The sequence below is a fragment of the Sphaeramia orbicularis genome, unplaced genomic scaffold (genome assembly GCF_902148855.1).
Source record: "Sphaeramia orbicularis unplaced genomic scaffold, fSphaOr1.1, whole genome shotgun sequence".
Taxonomy (NCBI): Eukaryota; Metazoa; Chordata; class Actinopteri; order Kurtiformes; family Apogonidae; genus Sphaeramia; species Sphaeramia orbicularis.
Window position 1 is genome coordinate 204,980 of NW_021941588.1, and position 26,424 is coordinate 231,403.

At 40.1% G+C, this 26,424-nt stretch overlaps 1 protein-coding gene and 1 long non-coding RNA gene across 4 annotated transcripts in view; one reads left to right on the forward strand and one right to left on the reverse strand.

Annotated features, from left to right (window-relative positions):
* LOC115416298 (thyroid hormone receptor alpha) overlaps positions 1 to 9,612 on the forward strand; it is a 140,809-nt gene extending 131,197 nt beyond the window's left edge. For 2 of the 3 annotated variants that reach the window (XM_030130048.1, XM_030130049.1), the window contains exons 8-10: positions 2,779 to 2,925; positions 7,188 to 7,446; positions 9,334 to 9,611. In XM_030130048.1, the coding sequence (XP_029985908.1) occupies positions 2,779 to 2,925; positions 7,188 to 7,446; positions 9,334 to 9,584 (657 nt within the window). In that variant the 3' untranslated portion in view covers positions 9,585 to 9,611. Of the gene's footprint in view, positions 1 to 2,778; positions 2,926 to 7,187; positions 7,447 to 9,333 lie in introns of all 3 variants that reach the window. The other variant, XM_030130050.1, reaches the window with a different exon arrangement.
* On the reverse strand, positions 307 to 26,424 carry LOC115416302 (uncharacterized). The gene is made up of 4 exons (XR_003934942.1): positions 26,390 to 26,424; positions 7,988 to 8,042; positions 6,889 to 6,893; positions 307 to 479 (listed from the first exon to the last, which is right to left on the reverse strand). It is a non-coding gene; the product is annotated as an uncharacterized LOC115416302 (long non-coding RNA).

Consider the following 26,424-nt stretch of genomic DNA (forward strand, 5'->3'; position numbering starts at 1 on the left):
GACGCCCAGGAGAAAAGAGCAGCGTCTGTGTTTTAGGAACATGTGACACAGATGACACAACCTATCAGAGCTCAGCACTGAAACTATCTGTTCTCAACACATCAGCACTAGTCCCTTTGGTCCATCTGTCCTAAACTGTCCTAAACTGTCCTAAACTGTCCTAAACTGTCCCATATTCTAGAAATGTGTTCCAAACACTCGTGTGTTCTGTGGGTTTGTCCATTCAGTCCCTGCTGTGCTGCTGAGCTTCTTTCTGGTGGCAGATGTCAGTGTCAGTCCTGAACAGGAACAGAAATCTGGGCTGGGTTGAATCTAGAATGAGCATTACACTGGAAAAAATCTAAACCTGTCCAAGTGTATTTGTCTCATTTCTGTTCCAAATATCTGATCACACTGAAAATCAGACAGAATCACCTCCAGAGGAACTGGACACTGAGACAGAGGAACTGATTTACAGACAAGAGATCTGGAACATCTGACTTACACTGATCTGAACAACAGCAGCTTACCTGGGTCCACTGGAAGAGTTTTTTTTTTCTTTTGCTTAATTCGAGCAAAAAAAATTTCAATTAAGAAAAAAAATAATTATAGTAAATAATAATAATAATAATAATAATAATAATAATAATAATAATAATAATAATAATTGGATTAAGCAAAGAAAAAAGTTGAATTAAGCAAAAAAAATAAAAAATAAATTAAGAAAAAAAAACTTGAATTAAGCAAAAAATGTCCTTCCATAAACATGAACATGAAAAGCACTTGGAGAGCACAGACCTCCGCTAAGGCAGATCAGGTCCAGCTCAGGTCCAGCTCAGGTTCCAGATCCGGTCCAGGTCAGGTTTGCCGTGTCATTTTGTTTATGATAGATTTTTCTTTCACATTTGATACATTGGGTGTTTTTGTAAAGTACCTTATAAACCTGTAGTATCATGAACATGAAGTACTTATTAAAAAAAAAAAAAGAAGAAGATAACACGTTCTTCTTAATGTAACTTTAAAAAAAAACAAAAAAACAAAGGCTTTCCTGCAAAAAGTGGGTGGATGATTAACGATAGCGTCCACATATGGGGTCACATACAACAGATTTATAAGGAAAGTGTTGATATGTTGTTTAAATAGAGGTCTCAGAACCTGGTTTAAAAGGGTTAAATAAGTGAGTCTGTGTGTATTTATTCATTCATTTATTTATTTTTATTTATTTGCACATCATAAACAGCAAGAGAAAAGAAAAAAAAAACAAAACATTGTCACATCGACACCTGGCAACACATTTAGGCTTTTCTGCTGTAGTTGGGAACTAGCCACTACTGGAGAAACACCGACCTCTGATTAAAAAAAAAAAAAAAAGAAAAAAAAGAAAAGAAAAGAAACTAATGCAAGTAGCACCCAGTCTGCATTAATCTGAGGAATTTGTTCTTAGAAGGTCCACAAGTTGAACTCCAAATGGGCATAGTACCAGTGCAGAACTTGGACCCAGTTTGTTTTCAGAGGATAAAGGATATTTGCAAACCTTCTATGACACTGAGCACCAGAGCCACACCAGAACCACACCAGAACCACACCAGAACCACACCAGAACCACACCAGAACCACAGAGACCATCATCAGATCATGGTCATGGTGTAGGTCTGTGCACTTTAGTCCGAGGAGCCAATGTACGCCGTTGGTACAAAACTAAACTCCAAAATGCAGGATTATTTTTGGTTCTTCCTCAAGATCATGTTAGCAAATTCTGCTGTGTAATGGAATTTTAACTTCTTTATCGGATTCCCTTCTTTGTTCCCGTATTCTTTCCTGAATACCCTTCCCCACTGCATGCTAACTTTCCCATATCTTACCCAAATCCCCCTACTGTGTGTGTAAATTTTCTTGCAAAGTAACAAAAGGTGACTGATTGTTAAACCTTGAGCTCATCATTCAATCCAAAGGCCCTTTGAGGAGACTGGAGGTGTCACTTACAAATGCGATTCACCCAATAATAAAAGGTGGATCTTATGAGAGGCTCTTTGTCTTTTCTTCACAATCGCTGCTCGTGTGTAGAACTGACCTTTCTTTGTAAAGAAATAAAATCTTGTCGGCCGGCAGAGGTCTCTATTTCATTATTCACCAGCAGTAGACAAAAATTTCCTTAACAGTTGATAGTTGAGGAGGTACAGAGGTAATCCCATTAGCTGCTACCCCATATGGTACCGTGTCAAGAACACACTTATGTCAGTCCTGTTTAATGGTACGTTCTGTTACATTACAGAGTGACAGAGACTTTTTCCTTCTTCCGCTGCTTCTTCAGTCTCATGTCGGAACTGGAACTTCTTCTCAGTACCTCTTGGTTTTAGATCAGCCATGTGTTGGAGCCTCTGTGGAACCAATTCTCCCGGCAGAGAACTAGTTCTTTGACTGTCACAACCTGAAGAAGTGGTCTGAGATGAAGCGCTGGCTCCGGCCCAGCCCTGGAACTACCTCAGTTAATTGACTCTGTTATCAGTACAGTGACCACAGGTTTGGAAATTGGTTCCAGGCTGTTACAATTCTGTGCTCTTTAAGAGTCTGTAAACTTTGAAAAGAACGTTGATTTTTCAGTTTCATTTCTGCGCCGTCTGTAGATAAAATTTTCTTAACTTCCTGTGTCCGTGCATGAAGTGCCTAATCAAAGGTCAGTGTATTAACTCGAAGTTCAACCGCTGCCGGCAGGCGTCTCTGAAAACTCACTCAAATATCAGGCTTTTCTTGTGACATTTACCAGAGGGGGGGGGGGGGGGGGTGTGCTGTCTTTTCTAGCCCGATGACATCGGACAGGGTCCTATGATGCCCACTTCAGACGGAGACAAGGTGGACTTGGAGGCCTTCAGTGAGTTCACCAAGATCATGACCCCCGCCATCACGCGAGTCGTCGACTTTGCCAAGAAACTGCCCATGTTCTCAGAGGTAGGTTCTGCTTATTCTGATGCTGTTCTGTTCGATTGTATCTGTACTGCTTGAGCTCTGAATGTTCTGCTGGGGCTTGTTTTCCTGTTTCTCTAAGTATCCTTGGTCCAGATGTAGGTGAATAAGCTAACTCAGGGCCGTAGAGTTGCATGGGGACGCTAGGGACACGTCCCTACCAATATCCAGCCACTACTGCGTTGTCCCTACTGTTAAAACCGCTGTCTGTAGTCAATGATTACGGCACACAAAGGGTTAACAGTCAGTCTCTACTACAAGTCCCACTTGTAACCTAAATCTCACTCTCTGATTGGCTCTGCCGCTAACGTACATGTGATTGGCCGTCCCCGCTGTCACTCCATCTGCTTGTAAAAGTTCCTTCCAACATGCTGGTTGGAGCGGACAGGCGTCAGTGCATGTGTATGTGAGACAACAGCCAGTGGAAGTGTTCAACAGGTTTGGACTGTTCTTCTGCCTGGGTCACGTCAGCTGGACGGAGTTTAAATCAGTGGAGTCATGTCCATTTACATTTGTATGTGTGTCTGTTTGTGTGCGTGCATGTGTGCATCTGTGCCTGTGTGCTCAGTAATTAGGATTTGAAGGATGTGGAAGAGAAGAAAACTGGACATAAGACACTTCTGTAGGAGTTAAAGTGTAAGTTCCTTCAAGGGTATAGAACTGTACAGGCTCAGCAGTTCAGTTTGTTCTTGGAAAAAGCACATCACAGATGTCCTTTAAGAAATACTGAAGGAAATCAATTATGCTATCGCATTGATATATATTGATAAAAAGACTCTATATAGCTTTATATAATATAGTCTTTTTTAAATGAATTCTGAACGTGTATAGACTATAGAAGTCTCATAACTTTTATCATGTTGATGCATTTATGAGGTGGAGGCTTTAACAGAAGCCCTTTGAGACTTTCTGCCTCTAACTGCATCTGTACTGTTTTATTATGTCTGGGATTAGTTATGGATGTGCAAAATAAACAATACACATATTGAATAAAAGACAATATTTAATGCCAAAGAGAAACTTTTTAAAAGTTATTTTTACTTAATTTCATAGTTTTGTGTGGCAGAGAGCAAAAGTTTATTTGTGGGGAAACACAATAAAACTTCAGATTCTAGATGTGATTTTATACATCCATGTTTGTGGGGAATAAATTACATGTACTAATTGAAAGTAAAAGCCTTTTTTTCCTCAGGCAGTAACTGTACTCAGTTACTGTATTCAGATATGCATTATAAACATGTCAGTTACTGAATTCTTTTCCTGACAATTATTATTTGCTTGTTTGATCAGCTCTACACAACTTGAAATTATGATTACAAATGGAGAAAAACCTCATCTTTCAGAAGTGCTGCCTTGGAGCCCTTTAGTGTCCACACCAATGTCAGAATCCACCCTACTCCCTTGAGCAGACTACATGTCTGGACTCATGCCTGAGTCACCCAATGACATGAACAGTAGCAGCTTAAGGATCATTTGGCTTTATGTGGGCTGCTGACTGCAGTGTATGATCAGTGTCTGTATGTGGTAGTTGAAGACAACATGGATCTTTTCAGGTCTTTACTGTGTCATTATGGTACATTTTTGGCATGTACAGTTTCTGTGGACGCTGCTGTCCTGTTCTGTTCTGTTTCATATGTAGATGTTCTCACAAAGGACTTTCTCAGTAGGAAAACCTCACATGTACTGGTGTGTCATGGAAGGATTCTAGCACTCTGGACACAATTTGGGTTAAAACACAAAGCTCATTTATTTTTACATATGAAAAGATATAGAGACGACCGACCACACCTCCAGAGTCTGCTTACTGCTGTCTGCCGAGTCCACACCCAGGTTATTATCGTTAACAAAAACTAACGAAATGACGAAAACTAGAATTTAAAAAAACATTTTCATTAACTGAAATAAATAAAAACTATAATTAAAAGAAAAAACAACAACAAACTGAAACTGTATTGTGTGTTTACAAAACTAACTAAAACATATAAAAATTATAGATAAAATTTGTCTTTGTCGATGTCAGATTGATACGAAATCGATTTATTTCGCTCAAGCAATTTTAGCTAGCGGCTCCATATGGTGCTTCAAGGTCTGTCACTTCTCGTCACTAGTTTAGAGTCGTCTTCTGGTCCCCACTCTACCTGGAAACATGGAGACTAAAAAACAACAGCAGAGTCCTGTTTGGGATTTCTGTGAATACAACGGTGAAGATATGAAAAAAATAAAACTAAACTAAAACTAAGCACTTACAAGAAAATGAAAACTAATAAAAACTAGCAAACCTGCTTGAAAAATTCATTAAAACCAACTAAATTTGAGGAAAAAAAGTCAAAACTAATGCTGTGTTCCAGTCCACCTGTAACTGCTGTTTTTCCTCCTCCTACTGGTGTAAATGCACTGAATGAATGTTCAGTCAAACCTGGGACTGTGTTCACCAAAGAAAAGTGAACACTGATGACCTTTGAACATGTGTCCAAGAAAGAAAGAAAGAAAGAAAGAAAGAAAGAAAAAGTTTAAACAAGTGAAGAAAGTCAGAGTCACACCACTGACATCTACTGGACAAAGAAAGAAAAACAAAAAGACCTGAACAGAGAAAAAAAATATGAACTATTTACGAGAGAGAGAGTCAGAGACAGAGAGAGAGAGAGAGGGAAACAGAGAGAGAGGGAGGGGGGGGGAGACAGAGAGGGAGAGAGAGAGTGAGAGGGGGAGACAGAGAGAGAGAAGGAAAGAGAGAGAAGGATAGAGAGAGAGGGGGGAGAGAGAAAAATAGGAAGAGAAAGAGGGGGAGAGAGAGAGAAGGACAGAGGGAGAGAGAGAGAGATGTAGAGAGAGAATGGGAGCGGGAGAGAGAGAGAGAGAGAGAGGGAGAGAAACAGAGAGGTGCTCAGAGGAATTTGAGGTGTTTTATTGGATGTATAGAAGAGAAAGTGCAACAGAAGTATTGATGTCATCACACTAGTATCGATCCAATACCAACACACACACACTGTAGTATGGATATTATCAATATTTAGATTGATACTCCCTGCCTTAAATTAAGTACATGAACATATTACTCACTTTTTAGGAGTAATTTGTTGTGTAATCTATTGGAATGTGTTCGGTGGATTTGACCTCATTTCTTTTTGTGTGTTATTGCTGTTAAAGTTACATTTAGTCACATTTGACTCCAAATATGGGTTTAAATCTACTCAAACCAAAATGAGTGCAAATAGTTACCTCACTTTTATTGAGCAGATTCTAAACCAGGACTGTCAAACTCCTGTTAGTTCAGTTCCACATTCAGTTAAATTGGATCTGCAGTGGACCCAACCAGAAAAATAAGAACAGAATAATATAGAAATAATGTCAACTCCAAACTTTTCTCTATGTTTTAGAGTGAAAAAAGTACATTTACATTATGAACAGGTTTACATCTACAAACTATCCTTTCAAACAATGGGAATAACATGAACAAACGGAAATAATCAGTGTAATTTGAACACTACTCTGCCTCAGTTTATCATTTCCACATGTTCATTATAACTGACAGATCACAGTGGATCTACAAACACACAAAACATTTTAAATAACAGACAGAATCCTACTATAATGGACGTTCTGTGTCGTATGTGCGATGTATGTCCTGATGTTGCAGCACAGGAGGGCATATGGGTGCAATGCTGCTGTTGCACCACTGGAGGGCACTATCGTACAATGACACCACGGGTACAATGCCGCTAGTATTGTTAACATTGTATTTACTTCTCTTCAGACATTTCAGGTTGTTCATATTTGTTCAGGTTATTCATGTTTTTTTGTGAAATTATACTTTTTTTGTAGTGTAAATACATGAAAATATTTACATTTACCAAGAGAAAAAATTGTAGTTGTCATTATTTCTATGTTATTATGATAGTATTTGACTGGTCCCGCCCACTTTAGATTGAATTGGTCTGAATGTGGAACCTGAACTAAAAGAATTAATAACTTCAGTGTAATTTTTACATTTCACAAATTCATCCCAGGGCCGGACTGGACCCTTTGGTGGGCCAGATTTGGTCCCCGGGCCATATGTTTGACACCTGTGGGCTACAGGTTTGTTTTTACGGGGTTGGGTCCAAACAGGAAACATGTGACCTGACTGTTCACGAACCCACCCACACGTTTAAACTCCACTGGAATGTAGATTATACTCGGTGCTCATGGATCCCGGACAGCTCGTATATTTAAATGTTCGTGGTTCCTGTGCTTTGTTTGTGTTCCAGCTGCCTTGTGAAGATCAGATCATCTTGCTGAAAGGCTGCTGCATGGAAATCATGTCGCTGAGGGCCGCCGTCCGCTACGATCCAGAGAGCGAAACGCTGACGCTCAGCGGTGAGATGGCGGTGAAGCGCGAGCAGCTGAAAAACGGCGGCTTGGGCGTGGTGTCGGACGCCATCTTTGACCTGGGCAAGAGCCTGGCCCAGTTCAACCTGGATGACTCAGAAGTGGCGCTGATGCAGGCCGTGCTGCTCATGAGCTCAGGTTCGAAACAACAAACACAAAGCAGGCGTTCTTCTGCATGTGCATGAGTTCACACTGAAGCTGAACTCCACCTGTTTTCACACTGAAGCTGAACTCCACCTGTTTTCACACTGAAGCTGAACTCCACCTGTTTTCACACTGAAGCTGAACTCCACCTATTTTCACACTGAAGCTGAACTCCACCTATTTTCACACTGAAGCTGAACTCCACCTGTTTTCACACTGAAGCTGAACTCCACCATCATGTTGGATTCAGTCCAGTCAGTGCAGGTTTATGTATTAGTCACAACAGTTGTGTAATGTCCTGTGAGGGTCTGGAGGAGGCCATCCCAGACACACAAGATAAGATAAGATAAGATAAGATAAGATAAGATAAGATAAGATAAGATAAGATAAGATAAGATAAGATAAGATAAGATAATACACTGCCAAAATCTAAATCTGTCCAAGTGTATTTGTCTCATTTTTAGTCCAAGTATCTGATCAGACTTCAGATCCGACAGAATCACCTCCAGAGGAACTGGACACTGAGACAGAAGACCTGATGTACAGACAACAGATCTGGAACATCTGACTGACACTGACCTGAACAACAGCTGCTTACCTGGATCCACTGGAAGATTTTTTTTGCTAGACAAGATCCCAGAAACAAACGGTTTAAATGAGTTTCCTCCGTATGGGTGGGTGGGTCCATCATTAGGGATAGGGGGCGGAGCTCAGTCAAGAGGGAGGAGCTCAGAGTAGAGCCACTGCTCCTCCACGTCCAGAGGAACCAGCTGAGGTGGATTAGACATCTGGGTCTGATCCTCCTGGACTCATCCCTGGGGAGGTGTTCTGGGCATGTCCCACCGGGAGGAGGAGTCTGAGGAGAGGGAGGAGTCTCAGGACAGGGAGGAGTCAGAGGAGAGGGAGGAGTCTGAGGAGAGGGAGGAGTCTGAGGAGAAGGAAGTCTGGGCGTCCCTGCTTAGACTGTTACCCCTGCGACCCGGCCCAGATAAAGCGGAAGAAAATGAATGGATGGATCTTGAATTGAACAAAAAAATCTTCAATTAAGCAAAAAAAAAAAAAAAATCTTGAATCAAGACAAAAAAATTCAATTAAAAAAAAAAAAAAAATCGGACCAATGTCCCTGTATCTTAGCGGCCAAATTCAAAGCTTTGGGAAATGTATCCAGATCCATTTATTCTGCCCCAGTTCTGTGTATTTATTCTATTACAGAAATAGTCCATGTTTTGCTCATATTCAATCAGATCTGTCAAAAATTCAAATTCACACTTGATATCATTGATACTGATTTATTGGATCAATCCACTTCCTATCTGTTATAATGGGAACATTTTTCAAAGTTGCACCAAATCCAGAATCAGATCCGGATCCAAATAATTTCACTAACTTTTGTTGACATCATCATAAAGAAGCTGTAGACCAAGTTTGAAGTCAATCGGAATTGTAGTTTCAGAGAAAAAGACAATTTAAATTTTTGTAACGGACGACAGACGACAATCGATGACAACGATGATGAACGACAACAGACGACAACGCTGGACGCTGCATGACGACCATAGCTTACGGCCTGTTGGCTGGTAAGATAAAAAAAGTAGAGTTGAGCAAAAAAAAAAAAAAAAAATCTTGAACTGAGAAAAAAAACAAAAAACAAACTGCTGTTGTTCAGGTCAGTGTAACTCAGATGTTCCAGATCTGCTGTCTGAGTCACTTCTTCTGTCTCAGTGTCCAGTTCCTCTGGAGGTGAATCTGTCGGATCTGAAGTCGGATCACATATTTGGAACAGACATGAGACAAATCCAGGAGGTCAGGTTTAGACTTTTCTCAGTGTGTGTGTGTGTCGGAGCGTCCTCTCTAACTGTTTGTCGTTGTGGGTGTCTGCAGACCGTTCGGGGCTGAACAGCGTGGAGAAGATCGAGCAGTGCCAGGAGGCCTACCTGCTGGCCTTCGAACACTACATCAACTACAGAAAGCACAACATTCCGCACTTCTGGCCCAAACTGCTGATGAAGGTGACGGACCTGCGCATGATCGGAGCCTGCCACGCCAGCCGCTTCCTGCACATGAAGGTGGAGTGTCCCAACGAACTGTTCCCCCCGCTGTTCCTGGAGGTGTTCGAGGACCAGGAGGTTTAAACAAAGGAGGAGGAGAAGAAGAGCAGACATGTGGGTAGTTTTTTTGGAGGAATACAACATTTGGAGGAGGGAGAGAAGACGAAAATTTGATTGTTTTTCTTTTGTTTTGTAAGTTTTTTTTTTAGGTTTTTTTTTTTTTTTTTTTTTTAAACCTGCCACCAGCATACACATGAAAACCAGAAAGAAACACAGTTAGGAGAGGTACACACACACACACACACACACACACACACCCTCATACACACCCTCATACACACACACACACACACACACACACCCTCATACACACCCTCATACACACACACACACACACCCTCATACACACCCTCATACACACACACACACACACACACCCTCATACACACACACACACACACACACACCCTCATACACACCACACACACACACTGCCATGTATTCAATATGCAAACCCACTGTTTTGTGACTCCAGAGGTTTGGACGATCAGCTGTTCCCTCATCCTGAACTAATACACACTGTGATGTTTGGATGTTCATCTGTGGGACCTGCCCCCCCCCCCCACACACACACACACACACACAACCATGACCCCCCCAATCCAAATGTTTGGTCCAACCTTCAGTCCGTCGAGTGTCGACCTACCTCTGTGGAAGTAAATCTGTGTCATCAGAATTTGAATTATAAAAGACATTGAATTTGTAGCACTGAATTTATTTTTTGCACTGAAATTAAGTATCTGAATTTTATCAATTCTCAATTTATGAACGTAGTTGAATTCAGGGACAAACAATTCAGATATTTTATTTCAGTACAAAAAAATTCAAATACTTAATTTCAGTGGAAAAAAAATAATAATAATTCAGATATTTCATTTCAGTGCAAAAAAATTCAATGTTTTTTATAATTCCAAATGTGATGACACAGATTTACTTCCATTTTCCTCCTTCACATACTGACCTCTATCTATATCTGTCACACACACACACACACCTGCACTTTTACCTCATAGTTTGTAAAATGCATTATCTGTCGTCTGACTGTGTGGATGGTCATAGTTAAACCCACAGTCTGTGTTTGTTTGTTTGTTTGTTTGTTTGTGTGTTTGTTTGTATGTTTGTAGTTCTCTGTTCACCTCTAGTGTTGGATCCGTTTACAGTGGAAACACTTCATACTCAGCCTTTACTATTTAGACCTGTGTCCAACATGATACTAATGTGAAACATAAAAAATAAGACAAAACACCAAACAAATCCTGAAATAATTAAGACAACACGTTTGTTTAACTAAATTAAAATATTTTGGCTTTTTATTCAAAATAGTCTAAATGCATCTAAACATCTAAATGCTAGCTACCTTTGTGGAATTATGGGTTGTTTTTTTTTTGTGCTAACATATGCAGTATCGTTAAAGTGCTAATGCATACTCAAGTGAGCAAAAAAAAAAAAAAAAAATCTAAATAGAATACAACCACTTGCCTTTTATTGGTTCTGTTTGAGTCTAATGCCGTGTGAGTGGAGGCATGCTAGCATGGCTAAATTAGCATAAGCTAAATAGGCAGTGAGTAGCTTACGTAGCATAAACAGTATGAGTAAACAGACACACTGGTGTCAGTGACTTTTGTCAATAAAATGTTTACGGATCTTTCACCTACATTTCACCCAAATACTGACAATATTATCTTCCAAATGTCTTTGAATCCAATGTTATTTTCACCAGGTCTGACTACGTGCTTGTTGTCTTCTGTTACATAGCTGTTAGCATGCTAGCGTCCTCAGCTCTCATGGCCTGTATAGAAACAGCTAGTGCAGGGGTTTCAAACTCATGTTAGTTCAGTTCCACATTCAGCTAAATTAGATCTGCAGTGGACTGAACCAGTCAAATAATAACAGAATAATATTGAAATAATGTCAACTCCAAACTTTTCTCTGTGTTTAAGAGCGACAAAAAAAGTTGATTTACATTATGAACAGGTTTACGTCTACAAACTATCCTTTCAAACATGTGAATAACATGAACAAACTGAAAAAATCAGTGTAATTTGAACAATATTCTGCCTCAGTTTATCATTTCCACATGTACATTATAACTGACAGATCACAGTGGATCTACAAACACACAAAACATTTAGTAACAGACAGAATATTGGTAAAATTGTACTGACTTCTCTTCATACATTTCAGATTGATCAAATTTGTTCAGGTTATTCACATTTATTGTGAAATTATACTTTGTTTTAGTGTAAACACTTGAAAATATTTACATTTACAAAGAGAAACATTTGGAGTTGTCATTATTTACACTGGGAAAAATAAATAAATAAATAAATAAATAAACTGTAAAAAAAAAAAAAAAAAAAAAAAAAACAGTATTATTCAGGCAGCAAGGGTGCCAAAAAATATGGTTAAATAACAGAAAAAAACATCTCATAAAAATACAGTAATTTTCCATAATTAAAATACAGTTTTTTTGCCCTAACTTTACATGAGATTTTGCATATGTTTTGACTTTTTAATGTTTAATAAAGAATATTTACATGTATTAAAACAATCCAATTCCCTATACATATATATATATATATATATATATATATATATATATATATATATATATATATATATATATATATACACATATCATTTTCAGTGAGACTCCGTTGTCCAATCCACTGATAAAAACTGTATTTGGACAGTTTATCAGTGCTTATACATGTTATACATTCACAAAAATACATTTATTCAACATTTTTGTTGTGAAACCTCCTGTAATTACACAAGATATTTGTTAATTAACAAACAAGTCTGGTTCAACTGACAGAACTAATACTAATAGTTCTGTCAGTAATACTTGTCAGTAATTTTATCTCATGTTATTTATTTATTTATTTATTTTACAGTATTACACTTTAAATTAACAGTTTAATCTCATACATAGAAAAAAAAATATTTGTGAAATTACGATACATTTGCAAATGTATTTGAACTGTATTTTTCTGTGAAAAAAAGAAAAAAATATTTTTAAAAAATGGAAACTTTATGGTTATTCACAGTTACAGTTTTTTCGTGTTATTTTACATTTGACATGTAAAATCAAAGTTTATTTTTGTCATTTCATTGATATTTTCCTGTATCTTTAAAATACGGGAAAAATCTGTAAAATAAACAGTGAAAATTCTGTTAAATTACAGATTTTTTTTTTTACAGTGCACGTTATTATGATCATATTTTACTGAATCCAGCCCGCTGGAGATGGAACTGGTCTGAATGTGGAACCTGAACTAAAAGGATTGTTAATATCTTAGAGTAATTTTTGCATTTCACAAATTCATCCCCAGGGCCGGACTGGACCCTTCGGTGGGCCGGACTGGACCCTTTGGTGGGCCGGACTGGACCCTTCGGTGGGCCGGACTGGACCCTTCGGTGGGCCGGACTGGACCCTTTGGTGGGCCGGATTTGGCCCCTGGGATGCATGTTTGACACCTGTGATCTAAAGGCAACAGAGGTGTTTCCACTACTTTTTAAAACTGCAGAGTGTCATTTATCGTTATGAAAAAGCTCAGATCTTTAAGAAAATGTATGAATTTATATAACTTACAACATTAGCCGTCAGCTCACTAAAAACAATATATGAATATACAAATATACAGTATCTGTTACTAGAATACCTCTCAGACACATACCTCTTATTTTCATTACCTCTCACACACACACTCACACACACACACACACACACACACACACACACACTCACACACACACACACACGCACACACACACACACACACACACACCTGTTTGTTGTTTTTGGATGGATTACCTCAGCTGTTCAGTTCGTCATCTCGTCCTTATCCTCACTTCCTGTCTCCGTGTGTGTGTGTGTGTGTATGGCTCCATAAGCCCCGCCTCCTCACCTCCCCCCGCTGTCTTAGTCGTAGTTCAGCGCCGGCAGGTGGAGGTGGGAGGGGCCTGTCACTTACCTCTGCAGGCTGAACCCATTCAAGTCCCAGAAGCAGAACCAACAGATTCTACCTCACCGTGTCCATGTCCCAGCAGTCGTCCCTCTGTCTGCAACACACTCACATGCATGCACAGCATAGAGAGATCTATTTAAGAGAGAAATATATATATAAATATACATATATGTACGTATGTACACAAAGTACAGCCCAGTTGCCAACATGGACCCGTCATACTGGGCCGTGCATCCACAGCTCACCTGGCAGACGGTTTATTTTTCTCTCCTTTTTTTTGTCAAGTTTTGGAATCACACACCATGTGGGACCAACAGCCACTCTGGAATCTGTTTTTTTTTTTTTCTTTTTTTCTTTTTTTTTGTCGGGGGGTGAAGCTGAAATGACAATAAGGCCAACGGTGGGTGGGGGGGTATTTAGTGACTTTTCATTGTGCCGATTGAACTTAAAGGTTGGCATCAGGGCACTTGGACCTGGGACTCCAGTGGAAGCCATGTGGCCCTCTAGGGTCGGGCCCACCGACTGTTGTGGTGGTGACTGGGAGGTGCATGAAACAAACAGCGTTGAGTCAGCAGTATTGGCCTGTGGATACCGGCCCGGAAGGAGGGGGGGGGGGCGAGGCGGATCGAGGGCGGATCACCTCAGGACCACAGACTTGTCCTTCCTGGCAGAACCTCCCTCCCTCACCGGTGCAGCAGAAATGAACACTAAGTGATTTCAAAGACGTTGTGAACGCCTGCCCTATCCCAGAAGAAACGAACGACATGAGTTCAACACTGCTGATTAAAGGTGCGGCAGACTTTCATGAGCAGTTTTTTCCTCAGATCTGTCCATCCTCAGTCATGTCCTCAGTTTCATTCGTCTGTTCGTCTGTCTGTCATTCCTCAGCTGAATCTCTTCCTCATGGTGAACAGTTTCTTAGTTCCATCCACCACAAACAAACCATGTGTTTACAATCAGAGCTGGAAGGGAACTCAGCATCTGAGGGAATTTTGTCACGACGTGCATTGTGGGAAAGGGAGCAGTAGCGGTGGCATTTCTGTGTCGTGTCTTTAGCAGCCGCTGCTGTCAGGTGGCTGCACGAACCTCCGTTTCCCACAATGCACGTCATGACAAAATTCCTCAGATTCCTTAGTTCCCTTCCCGTTCTGAATGTAAATACACGTTTTGTTTCTGGTGGATGGAACTAAGAAACTGTTCACCGTAATGCAAGAGATTCAGGTGAGGAATGTCAGACAGACGAACAGATTCCTGACACTGAGGGTACGACTGAGGATGGACAGATCTGAGGAAAATCTGCTCATGAAAGTCTGCCGCACCTTTAAGCTCCACCTACCATATCCCAAACTGCCATCCACTACAAGTAACTATCAGGTTTTTTTCTGTTGCACTAAAACCACAATGTCTGTATCCCTAAGTAGCCCAGACCCCGCCCCCTTTCTCCCTTTCTCCCACATCTTTCCCGTTCCTGCCTGTTTTTGAACAGTCTTAACAATACTCTGGAAACAGAATCTCTGTCTGCAAGAGCACACACACAGTCCTTTATGTCGACCTCTGATGACATCACAGACCCACCGTGGACTGTGACCCCGCCTTTTAGGCGCCTTCAGCCGTCTCAGTGTTACTGATTTACGTTGCAGGGTACTGAAATAGAACCGATTATACAGGGATTCATAGATCTATACACATATATATATATATATATATATATATATATATATATATATATATAATATATATATATATATATATATATATAAAGCAGCAGCAGCAGCAGTACACACACAGCAATAGGATGATGAAGCGGGTCCAGTTTGCCAGCTGCCATTTGTCGGTGCACTGTGTGGGTTCCATACTCTGCTCACTATCACTGTGAATGAAAGCCATGCTGACCAGGCCATGGCTCCGACAGGGAACTGCAGGCTTAGTAATTCTGATGTGCTAATGTGCCTCACACAGGTTGGTCATACTAATATACACCACACTGCATATAGAATCATAGATTTATCACATAATAAAATCCATAGATATGGTTATTGTATGTGGCATTACAGCTACCATCAGCTGAACTTAACTGGGCCGGCTCAAATCTGACCCAGAATCTGTCGGACCTGTAGCAGGAAGTGTCCAAACTCTGTTCACCCACATGAAGGACAGGAACGTTCTCCTCTGCTCACAGGCTTCTACGTTCACCTGTGACTGTTCGTGCAGTAGGATTATGCTAACATTACTGCTCCGTTTTTCATGAACCTCAGCGGAGCGGTCGGCCAGGGCCCAGGGAAGTACCAACAAGACCAACGTTCTAACACCGTGGTTTCCAACCTTTTTAGCTCCTGACCCCATTTTACCATCACACATTAGTGGTGACCCCAGACTTTCAAAACAGAGACATTTTTTGGCTGAAATGAATTGAATTTTCCTTGGTCAGGTTATGTCCAGTCAGTCCAGCTGTGATTTACAAGGCTGACAATTAAACCTGAACAAACTAGAACTGAAAATGTGAATGATGAAAGAGCTGCAGCATCTGAACCCTCAGTGGTCTGAGTCTATTTTGGCTGTTTTTGAGTTCTTTAGGTTTTGTCTTTATATACTATAGAAACAAATGTTTACTATACCCATGTTTAGTATCTTCTTTTTCAGCACAACTTCATCTATATCACCTGTCTATTATTTTTTTCACTTTAACCTACTATATCAACACAAAAGGACAAAAACACCACAAAAAATATAAAATCCAATTTGAAAAGTGTATATAATTTATTGCATAAATAACACACAGGTGCTTAATGAACCTTTTCAAAGACTTTAAAAGTGAATATTGGTTCCAAATATTAAGTATATAAATCAAAATTGTAATAAAATTCCAACTCTACTCAAACATTTGACCTAGGTGGGTTAAGGCCCTTGTGCTGTGACCCTGGGCCCTGGTACCCACTCCGCTGACCGTGCATGGACTTGTGCGTTGTTTTCAGTTGATGTCACGGTGCTTTATGATGTTCGTTTGCCTTACGGTGGTCACTACAGAGCAGTGGCTCCACCTCCAGACCCCTAGAGCTCATCATATAGCACAAATAAATAAGAAATAAATACGTTGAGCAGGAACATGCTGAGACTGAGACGTCCAAGCAGAGATCAGGTTTCAGATTTGAGCCAGCATCACAGCCTCTGTCCGTCCGTCCGTCCGTCCGTCTGTCTGTCTGTCTCTCAGCCAAATGATCACCAGAGAAATCCTCTTTAACGACGGGAAATAAAAAAAAAAAAAAAAAAAAAAAAAAAAAAAACAAAGCCACACCAGCACCACAGAGCGCACTGCCTTCAGCCATGATTAGTCGCACCAGCATAACAGAGACAGACACAAGTCCAGACCTCATTGTACGTCCACACCACGTTTCAGACACCAGGACAAACACTCACACCTGCTTCTTCCTCGTCTTCTTTCCTAAATTTAACGTCATCCAAATGTACCGTCTGGACGTAGCCTGGTAGGTGATGCAGACGCCCACAGCCTGGCTCTGTGAACGTACAGATAAATGTTCCGTACTAGTCTGTTTGTACACAACGACCACAGAAATGTTTCCTCTCACTGTTTTTCTGTCTGTTTGTCCCATTAACACTCAGGCCCAATCCACTTTCACCCCACTTGGCCCTCCCCCTCCGTTCTGCACGTACACGTGAACAAAGTTATTATCGAAAACTAACGAAAATAACAAAAACTAGAATTGTAAAAACATTTTCGTTGACTGAAATTTAAAAAAAAACTATAATTAAAGAAAAGAATGATAACTGAAACTGTATTGTGTGTTTACAAAACTAACTAAAACGGATAAAAATTACGCATAAAATTCCTTTCGTTTTCATCTTTGTCAATGTTGGATTGATACGAAAGCGATTTATTTTGCTTTAGCAATTTTAGCTAGCAGCACCATACGACACTTTTTGGTCCGTCACTTGTGGTTTCCAGTCGTCTTCTGGTCCCCACTCTACCTGGAAACATGGAGACTAAAGCAGCAGAGTCCTGTCTGGGATTGATTTGAATACGACGACAGAGAAGAAGAGAAAAGAGACCACTGAGCTCCAACTAAACTACAATTAAGCATTTAGAAAATAATGAAAACTAATAAAACCAGTGTTCAGAACTCACAGCTCCTCCTTCAGCCTGAACTCTGTGCATGTGTGGATCCACTCTTTCTGTTTAAATTCCACAGTTTCCAGGTTGTTCCATACACAGAAACAGTTGAATCTGGTCCCAGTCATGTGTCTGTCCAATTAGATTCAATTCACATCAATATTAGTTGAGTTCTAATTTTAAATGTGTGGGAAATGGGATTTTCAGTGTTCAGTGTAAATGTCCACAGAGTCCACATTCCACAGTGGATGTGGACAATTTAGTTCCACATACAAGAGACTGTTCTAAGCTACAGGTGGATCCAACTGGAGGAGAATCAGAGTCGATTGGAATTTTTTTATGAATTTTGTAAAATGTCTCAGTGATGACAGATGGAAAACTGTAGATGTTGTGACCTTGCTGTGACCTTGAACTTTGTCCTACTGGGACCAAAATGGACTGGGTTGGTCCCAGGGCCTAGGCCTATCTGTGGGGAAGATCTGGGAAAGATGGGGGGAAGAGTTTTACACTGAAGATGAGAACAAACAAACAAACAAACAAACAAAGCAAAATGATCACAATACCTGCCGGCGGAGGTAACTATCAAACCTGCTCTAAAAATGAATTAAAATGAACTGAATTAGAGAAAAAAAAAAGTCAAAACTAAATAAAACTAAACTAGACATGAACAAGAAAAACACTGAGAATGCAGACCTCTGCCAAGCCCCCCGATCACCACCAAAATTTAATCATTTCTTCCTTGTGTCAGTATCAACATTTACTGAAAATTTCATGAAAATCCGTCCTTAACTTTTTGAGTTATCTTGCTAACAAACAAACAAACAAACGCACGCAAAGCAAACTGATCACAATACCTCCTGGCGGAGGTAACAATCCAACACTATTAGAACCTTGATGGTGCTGCTAGTTAAAATCACTAGAGCAAAATAAATCGCTTTCAAATCAATCTGACGTTGACAAAGATGAAAACAAAGGGAATTTTATCCATAATTTTTATCCATTTTAGTTAGTTTTGTAAACACACAATACAGTTTCAGTTAGTTATGTTTTTTTTCTTTTAATTACAGTTTTTATTTATTTCAGTTAACAAAAGTGTTTTTACAATTGTAGTTTTCGTCATTTTGTTAGTTTTCAGTGACGATAGTAACTTTGGTTTATAGTGACGTCGACGTGTGTCTGGAAGGGTCAGACCATTTTAACCGCTACCCCTCAGAATGAGGTTTAAAGGGGGGGGGGCCAAGGGGGGAGGGGCCACGGGGTGAACTGGGATTGGGCCTAAAGTTAGGATTAACTTTTTAATGCTAACGTTTACAATAAACTAACTAAATGTGAAGTTGATGCTAAGGTCATGGCACAGAACTATCCACATGGACGTCCACTCCAGACCAGTCCCAGCTCCTCATACCACTTGTTTTTTCGCAGATAACCTCGACTATTTTTACTAAACAGATAAACTTACCCAGGGAAACTCATCTGTACGTCGACACCCCCCTTGTCCTTTCCACTCCGTCCCCATTCCACCTCCTCTCCCTCCTCTTTTCCACCCTCCATTTTCACCGTTTCTTACACAGAAAGCACTCTTTTATGGGTGGAGAAAGACGACAATCCCTGCAGGAATTTTATCCACACGTGGAATGTAAAATACTGAAATTGTACGAATCGAGACACAAAGAGTGAAGTCCCGCACTCGTTGTTTTGATGTTGTTGATATTGCTTTCTTTGTGAACCAAGTGTCGGTTGTTCTGCTCGTTTCTCGGGCGGATGAGGTTCATTTGGCAGGAGGGATTAAAATTCCGGCTGTAAGACAGACTGCTACTGATGAGTTGTTTTTAATATATTGTGTTTGGAACAAAAAAAAAAAAAAGGCCGATGTGTGTGTGAGGACTGAAAATCTTGAGTGATGTAAAGCGAGAAAAGAAGTGACTCTGTCCCGGAGAGAGAGAGAGAAAAAAAAATTTTTTTTTTTTTTTAAATGGTAATTACCTTTTGTCGTTAAAACTTGCATCTAAGTTTCTTGGTAAGTGAATGTCTGTCTATGTGTGTTGATGCTTTACTGTGAGAAAATGGCTGTATATGCACTTTGAAGACCATCGTTGGTGCAGTAGTAGCTAGTGCACAAATATTCTCTAAAGGGTCACGGTTCAGTTCACCTTTAGTTCAGCCGGTTGAATACGTTAGCATGTATCTGCCGCTAAAACAGAGCTATTCCACAGTTACACATACAATTAAACCACATTAGTTGCCTTATTCAGCTCTTTTAATAACAGGTTTTTACGCATTCATAGAGGTCACATTAAGATGCCTTTTGGAACACACCCATTTCTAGCATTAGCATCATTAGCATCGTTAGCATCAGTGCTCCTCAAGCATTTTAGCTCATTTTTGTTGATCATTTTTAATAATGTACATATTTTAGTTCAACATGCCTGCCATTGGATTTAAACTTGATTTTACAGAAGTTATTTTCACATCTCCAGAAGTTTTAAAACTTGGATTTTGGACTTTTCTGTTTCCCGCCTGTTTTGAGTTACGTGAAATATTTAAACGATCAGTTGAGACCCGGCGTTTCCTTTACTTTCTCCAACACACACTTCCATCTGGACATAAAATGATCCAAATAGAAAACTGATTGATGCCACAACTCAACCCTTTAAAAAAAAAAAAAAAACACCTTATTTGTTTTATACCTATGCTAACGTTCTACCTACTTCCTGTCACACTGTAAAAAAAAAACAAAAACAAAAAAAAAACAGTAATACGCCTTCAGCAGGGGTGCCAAAAATACTGTTAAATAACCATCTCATAAAAAATATTGGTAATTTTCCAGAATTAAAATAGAGTTTTTGCCCTAACTTTACTTGAGATTTTACTTACTTTTTAATGTTTAATACAGAATATTTACATGTATTAAAACAATCCAATTCTCTATAAATATATATATAAATAATTTTCAGTGAGACTCGTTGTCCAATCCACTGATAAAAACTGTATTTGGACAGTTTATCAGTGCTTATACATGTTATACATTCACAAAAACACATTTATTCAACATTTTTGTTGTGAAACCTCCTTTAATTACACAAGATATTTGTCAATGAACAAACAAGTCTGGTTCAACTGACAGAACAAATACTTCTGTTACTATTAACTGTCAGTAATTTTAATATTACAGTATTAAACTTTAAATTAACAGTTTAATCTCAGAAATAGAAAAGAAATATTTGTGAAATTATGATACATTTGTAAATGTATTTTAACTGTATTTTTCTGTGAAAAAAAAAAAAAGTAAATTTTGTGGTTCTTCACAGTTACAGTTTTTTTCATGTTATTTTCCATTTGACATGTAAAATCACAGTCTTTTTGTCTTTTCATTGATATTTTCCTATATCTTAAAAATACAGGAACAATCTGTAAAATAAACAGTGAAAATTCTGTTAAATTACAGATTTTTTTTTTTTTTTTTTTTTTTTACAGTGCACCAGGAAGTCATCAGTATTCCAGATTTAATTATTATCATGAGGAGAATAGAAATAGATGATTTTCAACAGCTGTCATATAGATAGTCACATAAAAGAGCACTTCTTATTCCTCCACTTTGCTAACTGGGTAAAATTCGCTTGTTGATTGTGAACTATCATTAGCTAATTTAGCTCCTCAGCTAACATTAGCTAATTTGATTTGATTTGGGAAGGAAAAATAAAGTATATCCCAGATAGCAAATCTTTTGTCAGTATTATGGCATACATTTGGTATTTTTGTCTTTCTTTTGTCATTCTGAAAACCTTTAGTCTGAACTGTGGTCTGATTCAGGTTCTGATTCAGGTTCTCCAGACCAGATGTGGAGGCTCCAGCAGTATGTGTCTGAGTTCTGGCATATGTGTGCTGAAACTACAGACTGGGCAAGAGAGGCAGGATCCAGTACAGGGATGGTATGGCATGTTTATGGCAAGACAGAAGACTGACTAAAGAGCACCAACATCTGATTCCACATACAGATGTGTTTGGTTGTGTTTGGCATATTTCTGTAAAACCAAACACTGCACAAGACTGGGAATTTCTACCCAGAAGAAAACCCACTTCATTTTAAAAGCATGATCAACAACAATTGGGGTGAATTTTGGCCTCCCTTTTGGCTTGTTTCGGCCTCTCTTGGGTCACTTTTGGCTACTTTTTGGCTGGATTCTGGGGATTTGGGGCTTTTTCTGGACAATTATGGCTATATTTTGGAAGTGCGCAATTCATTTTGGGTGAATTTTGGCTTCCTTCTGCTTTGATTTGGCTTGCCTATTTTGGGCCATTTAAGGCCCATACATCCAGAACTTTGCCAAAATGGCATGCCAGTTTTGGGCCAGATTTAAGCCTATTGATTTGCTATCTGGGATATATTTGATTTGTAACATTAAACCAAAGGCAGCATTTCTATTTATTGTCCTTTAACCTCCTTCACGTTCATGTAAATTACTTTCAAACATAAAATAATGAATCGGGGAAGTGATGTTTTTGCATCTGAGTAGAGGAAATCTGGTTCCCAACAGATATTTGGTAGCAATAGCTATCATTAAATCCACATTTTTTTCCAAATCTAACAGTAACTTTGCAGTGAATGAGCTGTCGGACGAACTATCCATTTTATAAATCCAACATCACTACTCGATCGTATTATCGTCATAGAATCGGTTTTAACTGAATTAGCAAATAACTGATGCCGTATCTGTTTCCAAAGATATTTATACGAGGCATGTTCATAGGTCAGAGTAGTTTTGGGGGGTGTTTGTTTGTCAGACCCCCTTAGGCCACATCCTGCCTTCTGCTAATTGCAGTCCCTGGGCGTCAGCGGCGGTGCCAGCGGCTGGAATGCGTCCTGTTTCTTCAGCTTCTTTCTGTCGGCGTACTGCTCGTCCATGAATCCAGTTTCCAAAGCCACCCCATGGTTTAGCTGAACTGAAACTGAACGAACCTGGACCTCGTTTTCACAGTTGCTTGGGCTGTATCACTTGCTTAAACTGGGTATTTGCTCTTACTCCTGATCTGGGTCAAATAAAAAAAGAAACATCATGTACTGATTTAAAAAAAAAAAAAAATCGTAATAATCTGACCCGAGACCAGTGTTTATTCTGCGATGTATAAATCTGCCATCCGTTAATCATGTTGTGGCAAGAATATTACTGTAGTCGGGGAAAAGGCCTCACTGTACACAAATAAAAGTGTAAAGAAAGACACAAGGAAAAAAAAAACAAAAAAACATATATATATATATATATATACATATATATATATATATATATATATATACAAAAACCAAAAAAAAAAGACCTTTCTCCAACTCTTCATACCTCAGTGTCCTGCTTTGTGCCAGATTTAAGGAAGGAGGGTTCTCAGTGTCAAGCAACAGTTGGTAAATACATATGGAAGTCAATCTGTCTCATCAGATTTTCAATTATCAAAGACATTAAATTTGTAGCACTGAATTTTTTTTGCACTGAAATTAAGTATCTGAATTTTTTGTATCTGAATTCAACTATGATCATGAATTTAGAATTAAAAAATTTCAGGTGCAAAAAAAATCTGATACTTAATTTCAGTGCAAAAAAAAATTCAGTGCTACAAATTTAATGTCTTTTATAATTCAAAATGTGATGAGACAGATTGACTTCCATACATACAGACCCAACAGAGGTGGAAGGAAGACAGAGGACTGCCATCTTGTTTTTGTTTAGAAAAATGGTGGCTTGATGAGTTTTCCACCATTTTTCCTGAAAGTTAGACCTTGGGTGAATTTTAGTTTAAAAAAAAAAAATGCTTATAGTCTCTGATCTATTGAAGATGCATCATTGTGACAATGTTTGTGACTCTAGAAAAAAAAAAATGTTGGAACATGATTGCACTTAATCTGTGTCTATAAAGAGTTTGCTATCATGAAATGTGCAGCCATGCTTTGAGTATGTAATCATCAGCAGACGGATGTTTCTTCCTTCTTCCGTGTGTTCTGCACTAATAAAACCAGACAGGACCACAGTTTCATCAGGAAATGGGAGAAAAGCGCAGTTCAGCACCAGCCTCCAATATTCAACAAATGCCAATCAAACCCCATCCATCCATCCATCCATTATCTGCCGCTCCTTCTGGGGCCGGTCACCGGGGTAACAGTCTAAGCAGGGGCGCCCAGACTCCTCCCTCTCCTCAGACTCCTCCTTCAGCTCTTCTGGGGGGACCCCGAGGCGTTCCCAGTCCAGTCCACAGTCATAGTCTCTCCAGTGTGTCCCAGGTCTTCCCTCAGGTCTCCTCCTCCTCGTGGGACATGCCCAGATCACCTCCCCAGGGAGGAGTCCAGGAGGATGTGAACCAGATGTCTGATCCACCTCGGCTGGTTCCTCTGGATGTGGAGGAGCAGCGGTTCTGCTCTGAGCTCTGCCCCTGGTGACTGAGCTCCTCCCCCTGTCCCTAAGGGTGGATCCACCCACCCTACAGAGGAAACTCATTTGGACCACTTGTATCCTGGATCTGGTCCTTCTGGTTCTGACCCAAAGCTCATGACCATAGGTGAGGGTCTGAACTTAGACTGAGGGTAAATCCAGAGCTTCTCCTTTGGGCTCAGCTCCTTCTGAACCACAACAGACCCATACAAACACTGCAGACGCTGCACCCACCCACCTGTCAGTCTGAACCTCCATCCTTCCCTCACTGTGAACCAGACCCAGATACTTGAACTCCTCCACTTGGGGCAAAGACTCCCCCACCGACCCAGAGAGAGCAGACCACCTTTTTCTGGTCCAGAACCATGGCCCCGGATTTGGAGGTGCTGATCCTCATCCCACTCGCTTCACACTGGGCTGTAAACCGCCCCAGGACACGCTGAAGGTCCAGGTTCCATGAGTCCAACAGGACAACGTCATCTGCAAAAAGCAGAGATGAAATCCTGTGGGAGTCCGCCCAAGTGGTCCACATGTGTTTTGTGGATTTGGAGAAGGCATTGGACTGTGTCCCTTGTGGTATCCTGTGGGGGGTGCTGTGGGAGTATGGGGTCCGGGGCCTTTTGCTAAGGGCAGTCCGGTCCTCGTATGACCGAAGCAGGAGCCTGGTTCACATTGTCTATCAAACTACGGGGGCTTTTCCACCGACCCACCCACCCTCAAATTCCACAAAGAAAACTGGTTCATATTAATTTGTCTAATGCACAGGTGTCCAAACATGAGGCCCGGGGGCCAAATCCCACCCCACAACCCCCACCAAAGGTTCCATTCCGGCCCTGCAGGATGAAAGTCCAGAACTGACCCTGAACAGTCCAGGTTGGACAAATCCTTTTGGTTCAGGTTCCACATACAGACACATGGGATCTACAGTAAAAGTAACAACACAATAACCAGAAAGAACGACCATTTTCTGTGTGAAAAATTATGTGGAAAAAAAACATTACAATGTGAAAATATTTACATTTACAAAACTATTTTTTCACAATTAAATGCAAATAATACATAAATAAAAACAAAGACGAACAACCTGAACTGTGCAGTTTGAACAGTATTCTGTCTGTTCCTAAATGTTTGGTGCATGTATGGATCCACTGGGATCTGCAGTTGTGTCAGAATAATAATAACACATGGAATATAGTAGAACTTGTTCTTATTTTAGTCCAAACTCCAACATTTGAACAATATTCTGTCTGTTCCCAAATGTTTCTGGAACACTGTGTGTAAATGTACATGTAGAAGAAAAAGAAGTCCAGGCAGAAGAGTGTTCAAATTGCATTCACTTTTCAAATTAAATGTCTGTTTTTCAGGTTATTCACATCTGTTTTTGTAAAATCTAAATATTTTCATAATTTCATTGGGTTTTTTGTACTAAAACAAGAAGAAACCCTTGGACTTGTCATTCTTTACAGGTTATTCAGTCAGTATCTGGCTGGTGTGGCCCGCTGCAGATCAGACTGGGTTAAATATGGAACTGAACCAGAATGAGCTGGACGGCCCTGATCGAATGGAAAAACTATTTCACCAAAACTCCTGTTTTTCGATGGAAAGCTTTTGCTGTTGTTAGAGGTGGTTTTTCGTAGTTAAACTGGTATATCGCACAAAACTGTAACGGAAAGACCTTTGAGTCCAACGAGAGTCACATGACCAAAACAAACATGTGGATGGATGGACGTACGAACAAGAGAAGAAGAGTTTGAACCCAAACGTGTGTGTGTGCGTGTGTGCATGCTGTTGTGCGTGTTTGTGTGTGCATGCGTGTGCGTGCGTGTTTGTGTGTGCGTGTGTGCATGCGTGTGCGTGCGTGCGTGTTTGTGTGCGTGTGTGTGCATGCGTGTGTGTGTGCGTGTTTGTGTGTGTGTGCATGCATGTGTGTGTGTGTGTGTGCGTGTGTGTGTGTGTGCGTGTGTGTGTGTGTGTGAATGTTTGTGTGCGTGTGTGTGCATGCGTGTGTGTGTGTGTGCGTGCGTGTGCATGCGTGTTTGTGTGTGTGTGTGTGTGTGCATGTTTGTGTGCGTGTGTGTGCATGCGTGTGTGTGTGTGTGTGTGTGCACGTGTTTGTGTGTGTGTGTGTGTTCATGTGTGTGTGCAGGAAAGCGCAGTAGTTTAGAATTTAGGAGGAGATAGAAGAGTACACTGTAAAAAATATAAACCTGACCAAGTGGATTTGTCTCATTTCTGTTCCAAACCTCTGAGTCCCAGTTCAGATCCGACAGAATCACCTCCAGAGGAACTGGACACTGAGACAGAAGAACTGATTCACACACAACAGATCTGGAACATCTGACTGACACTGACCT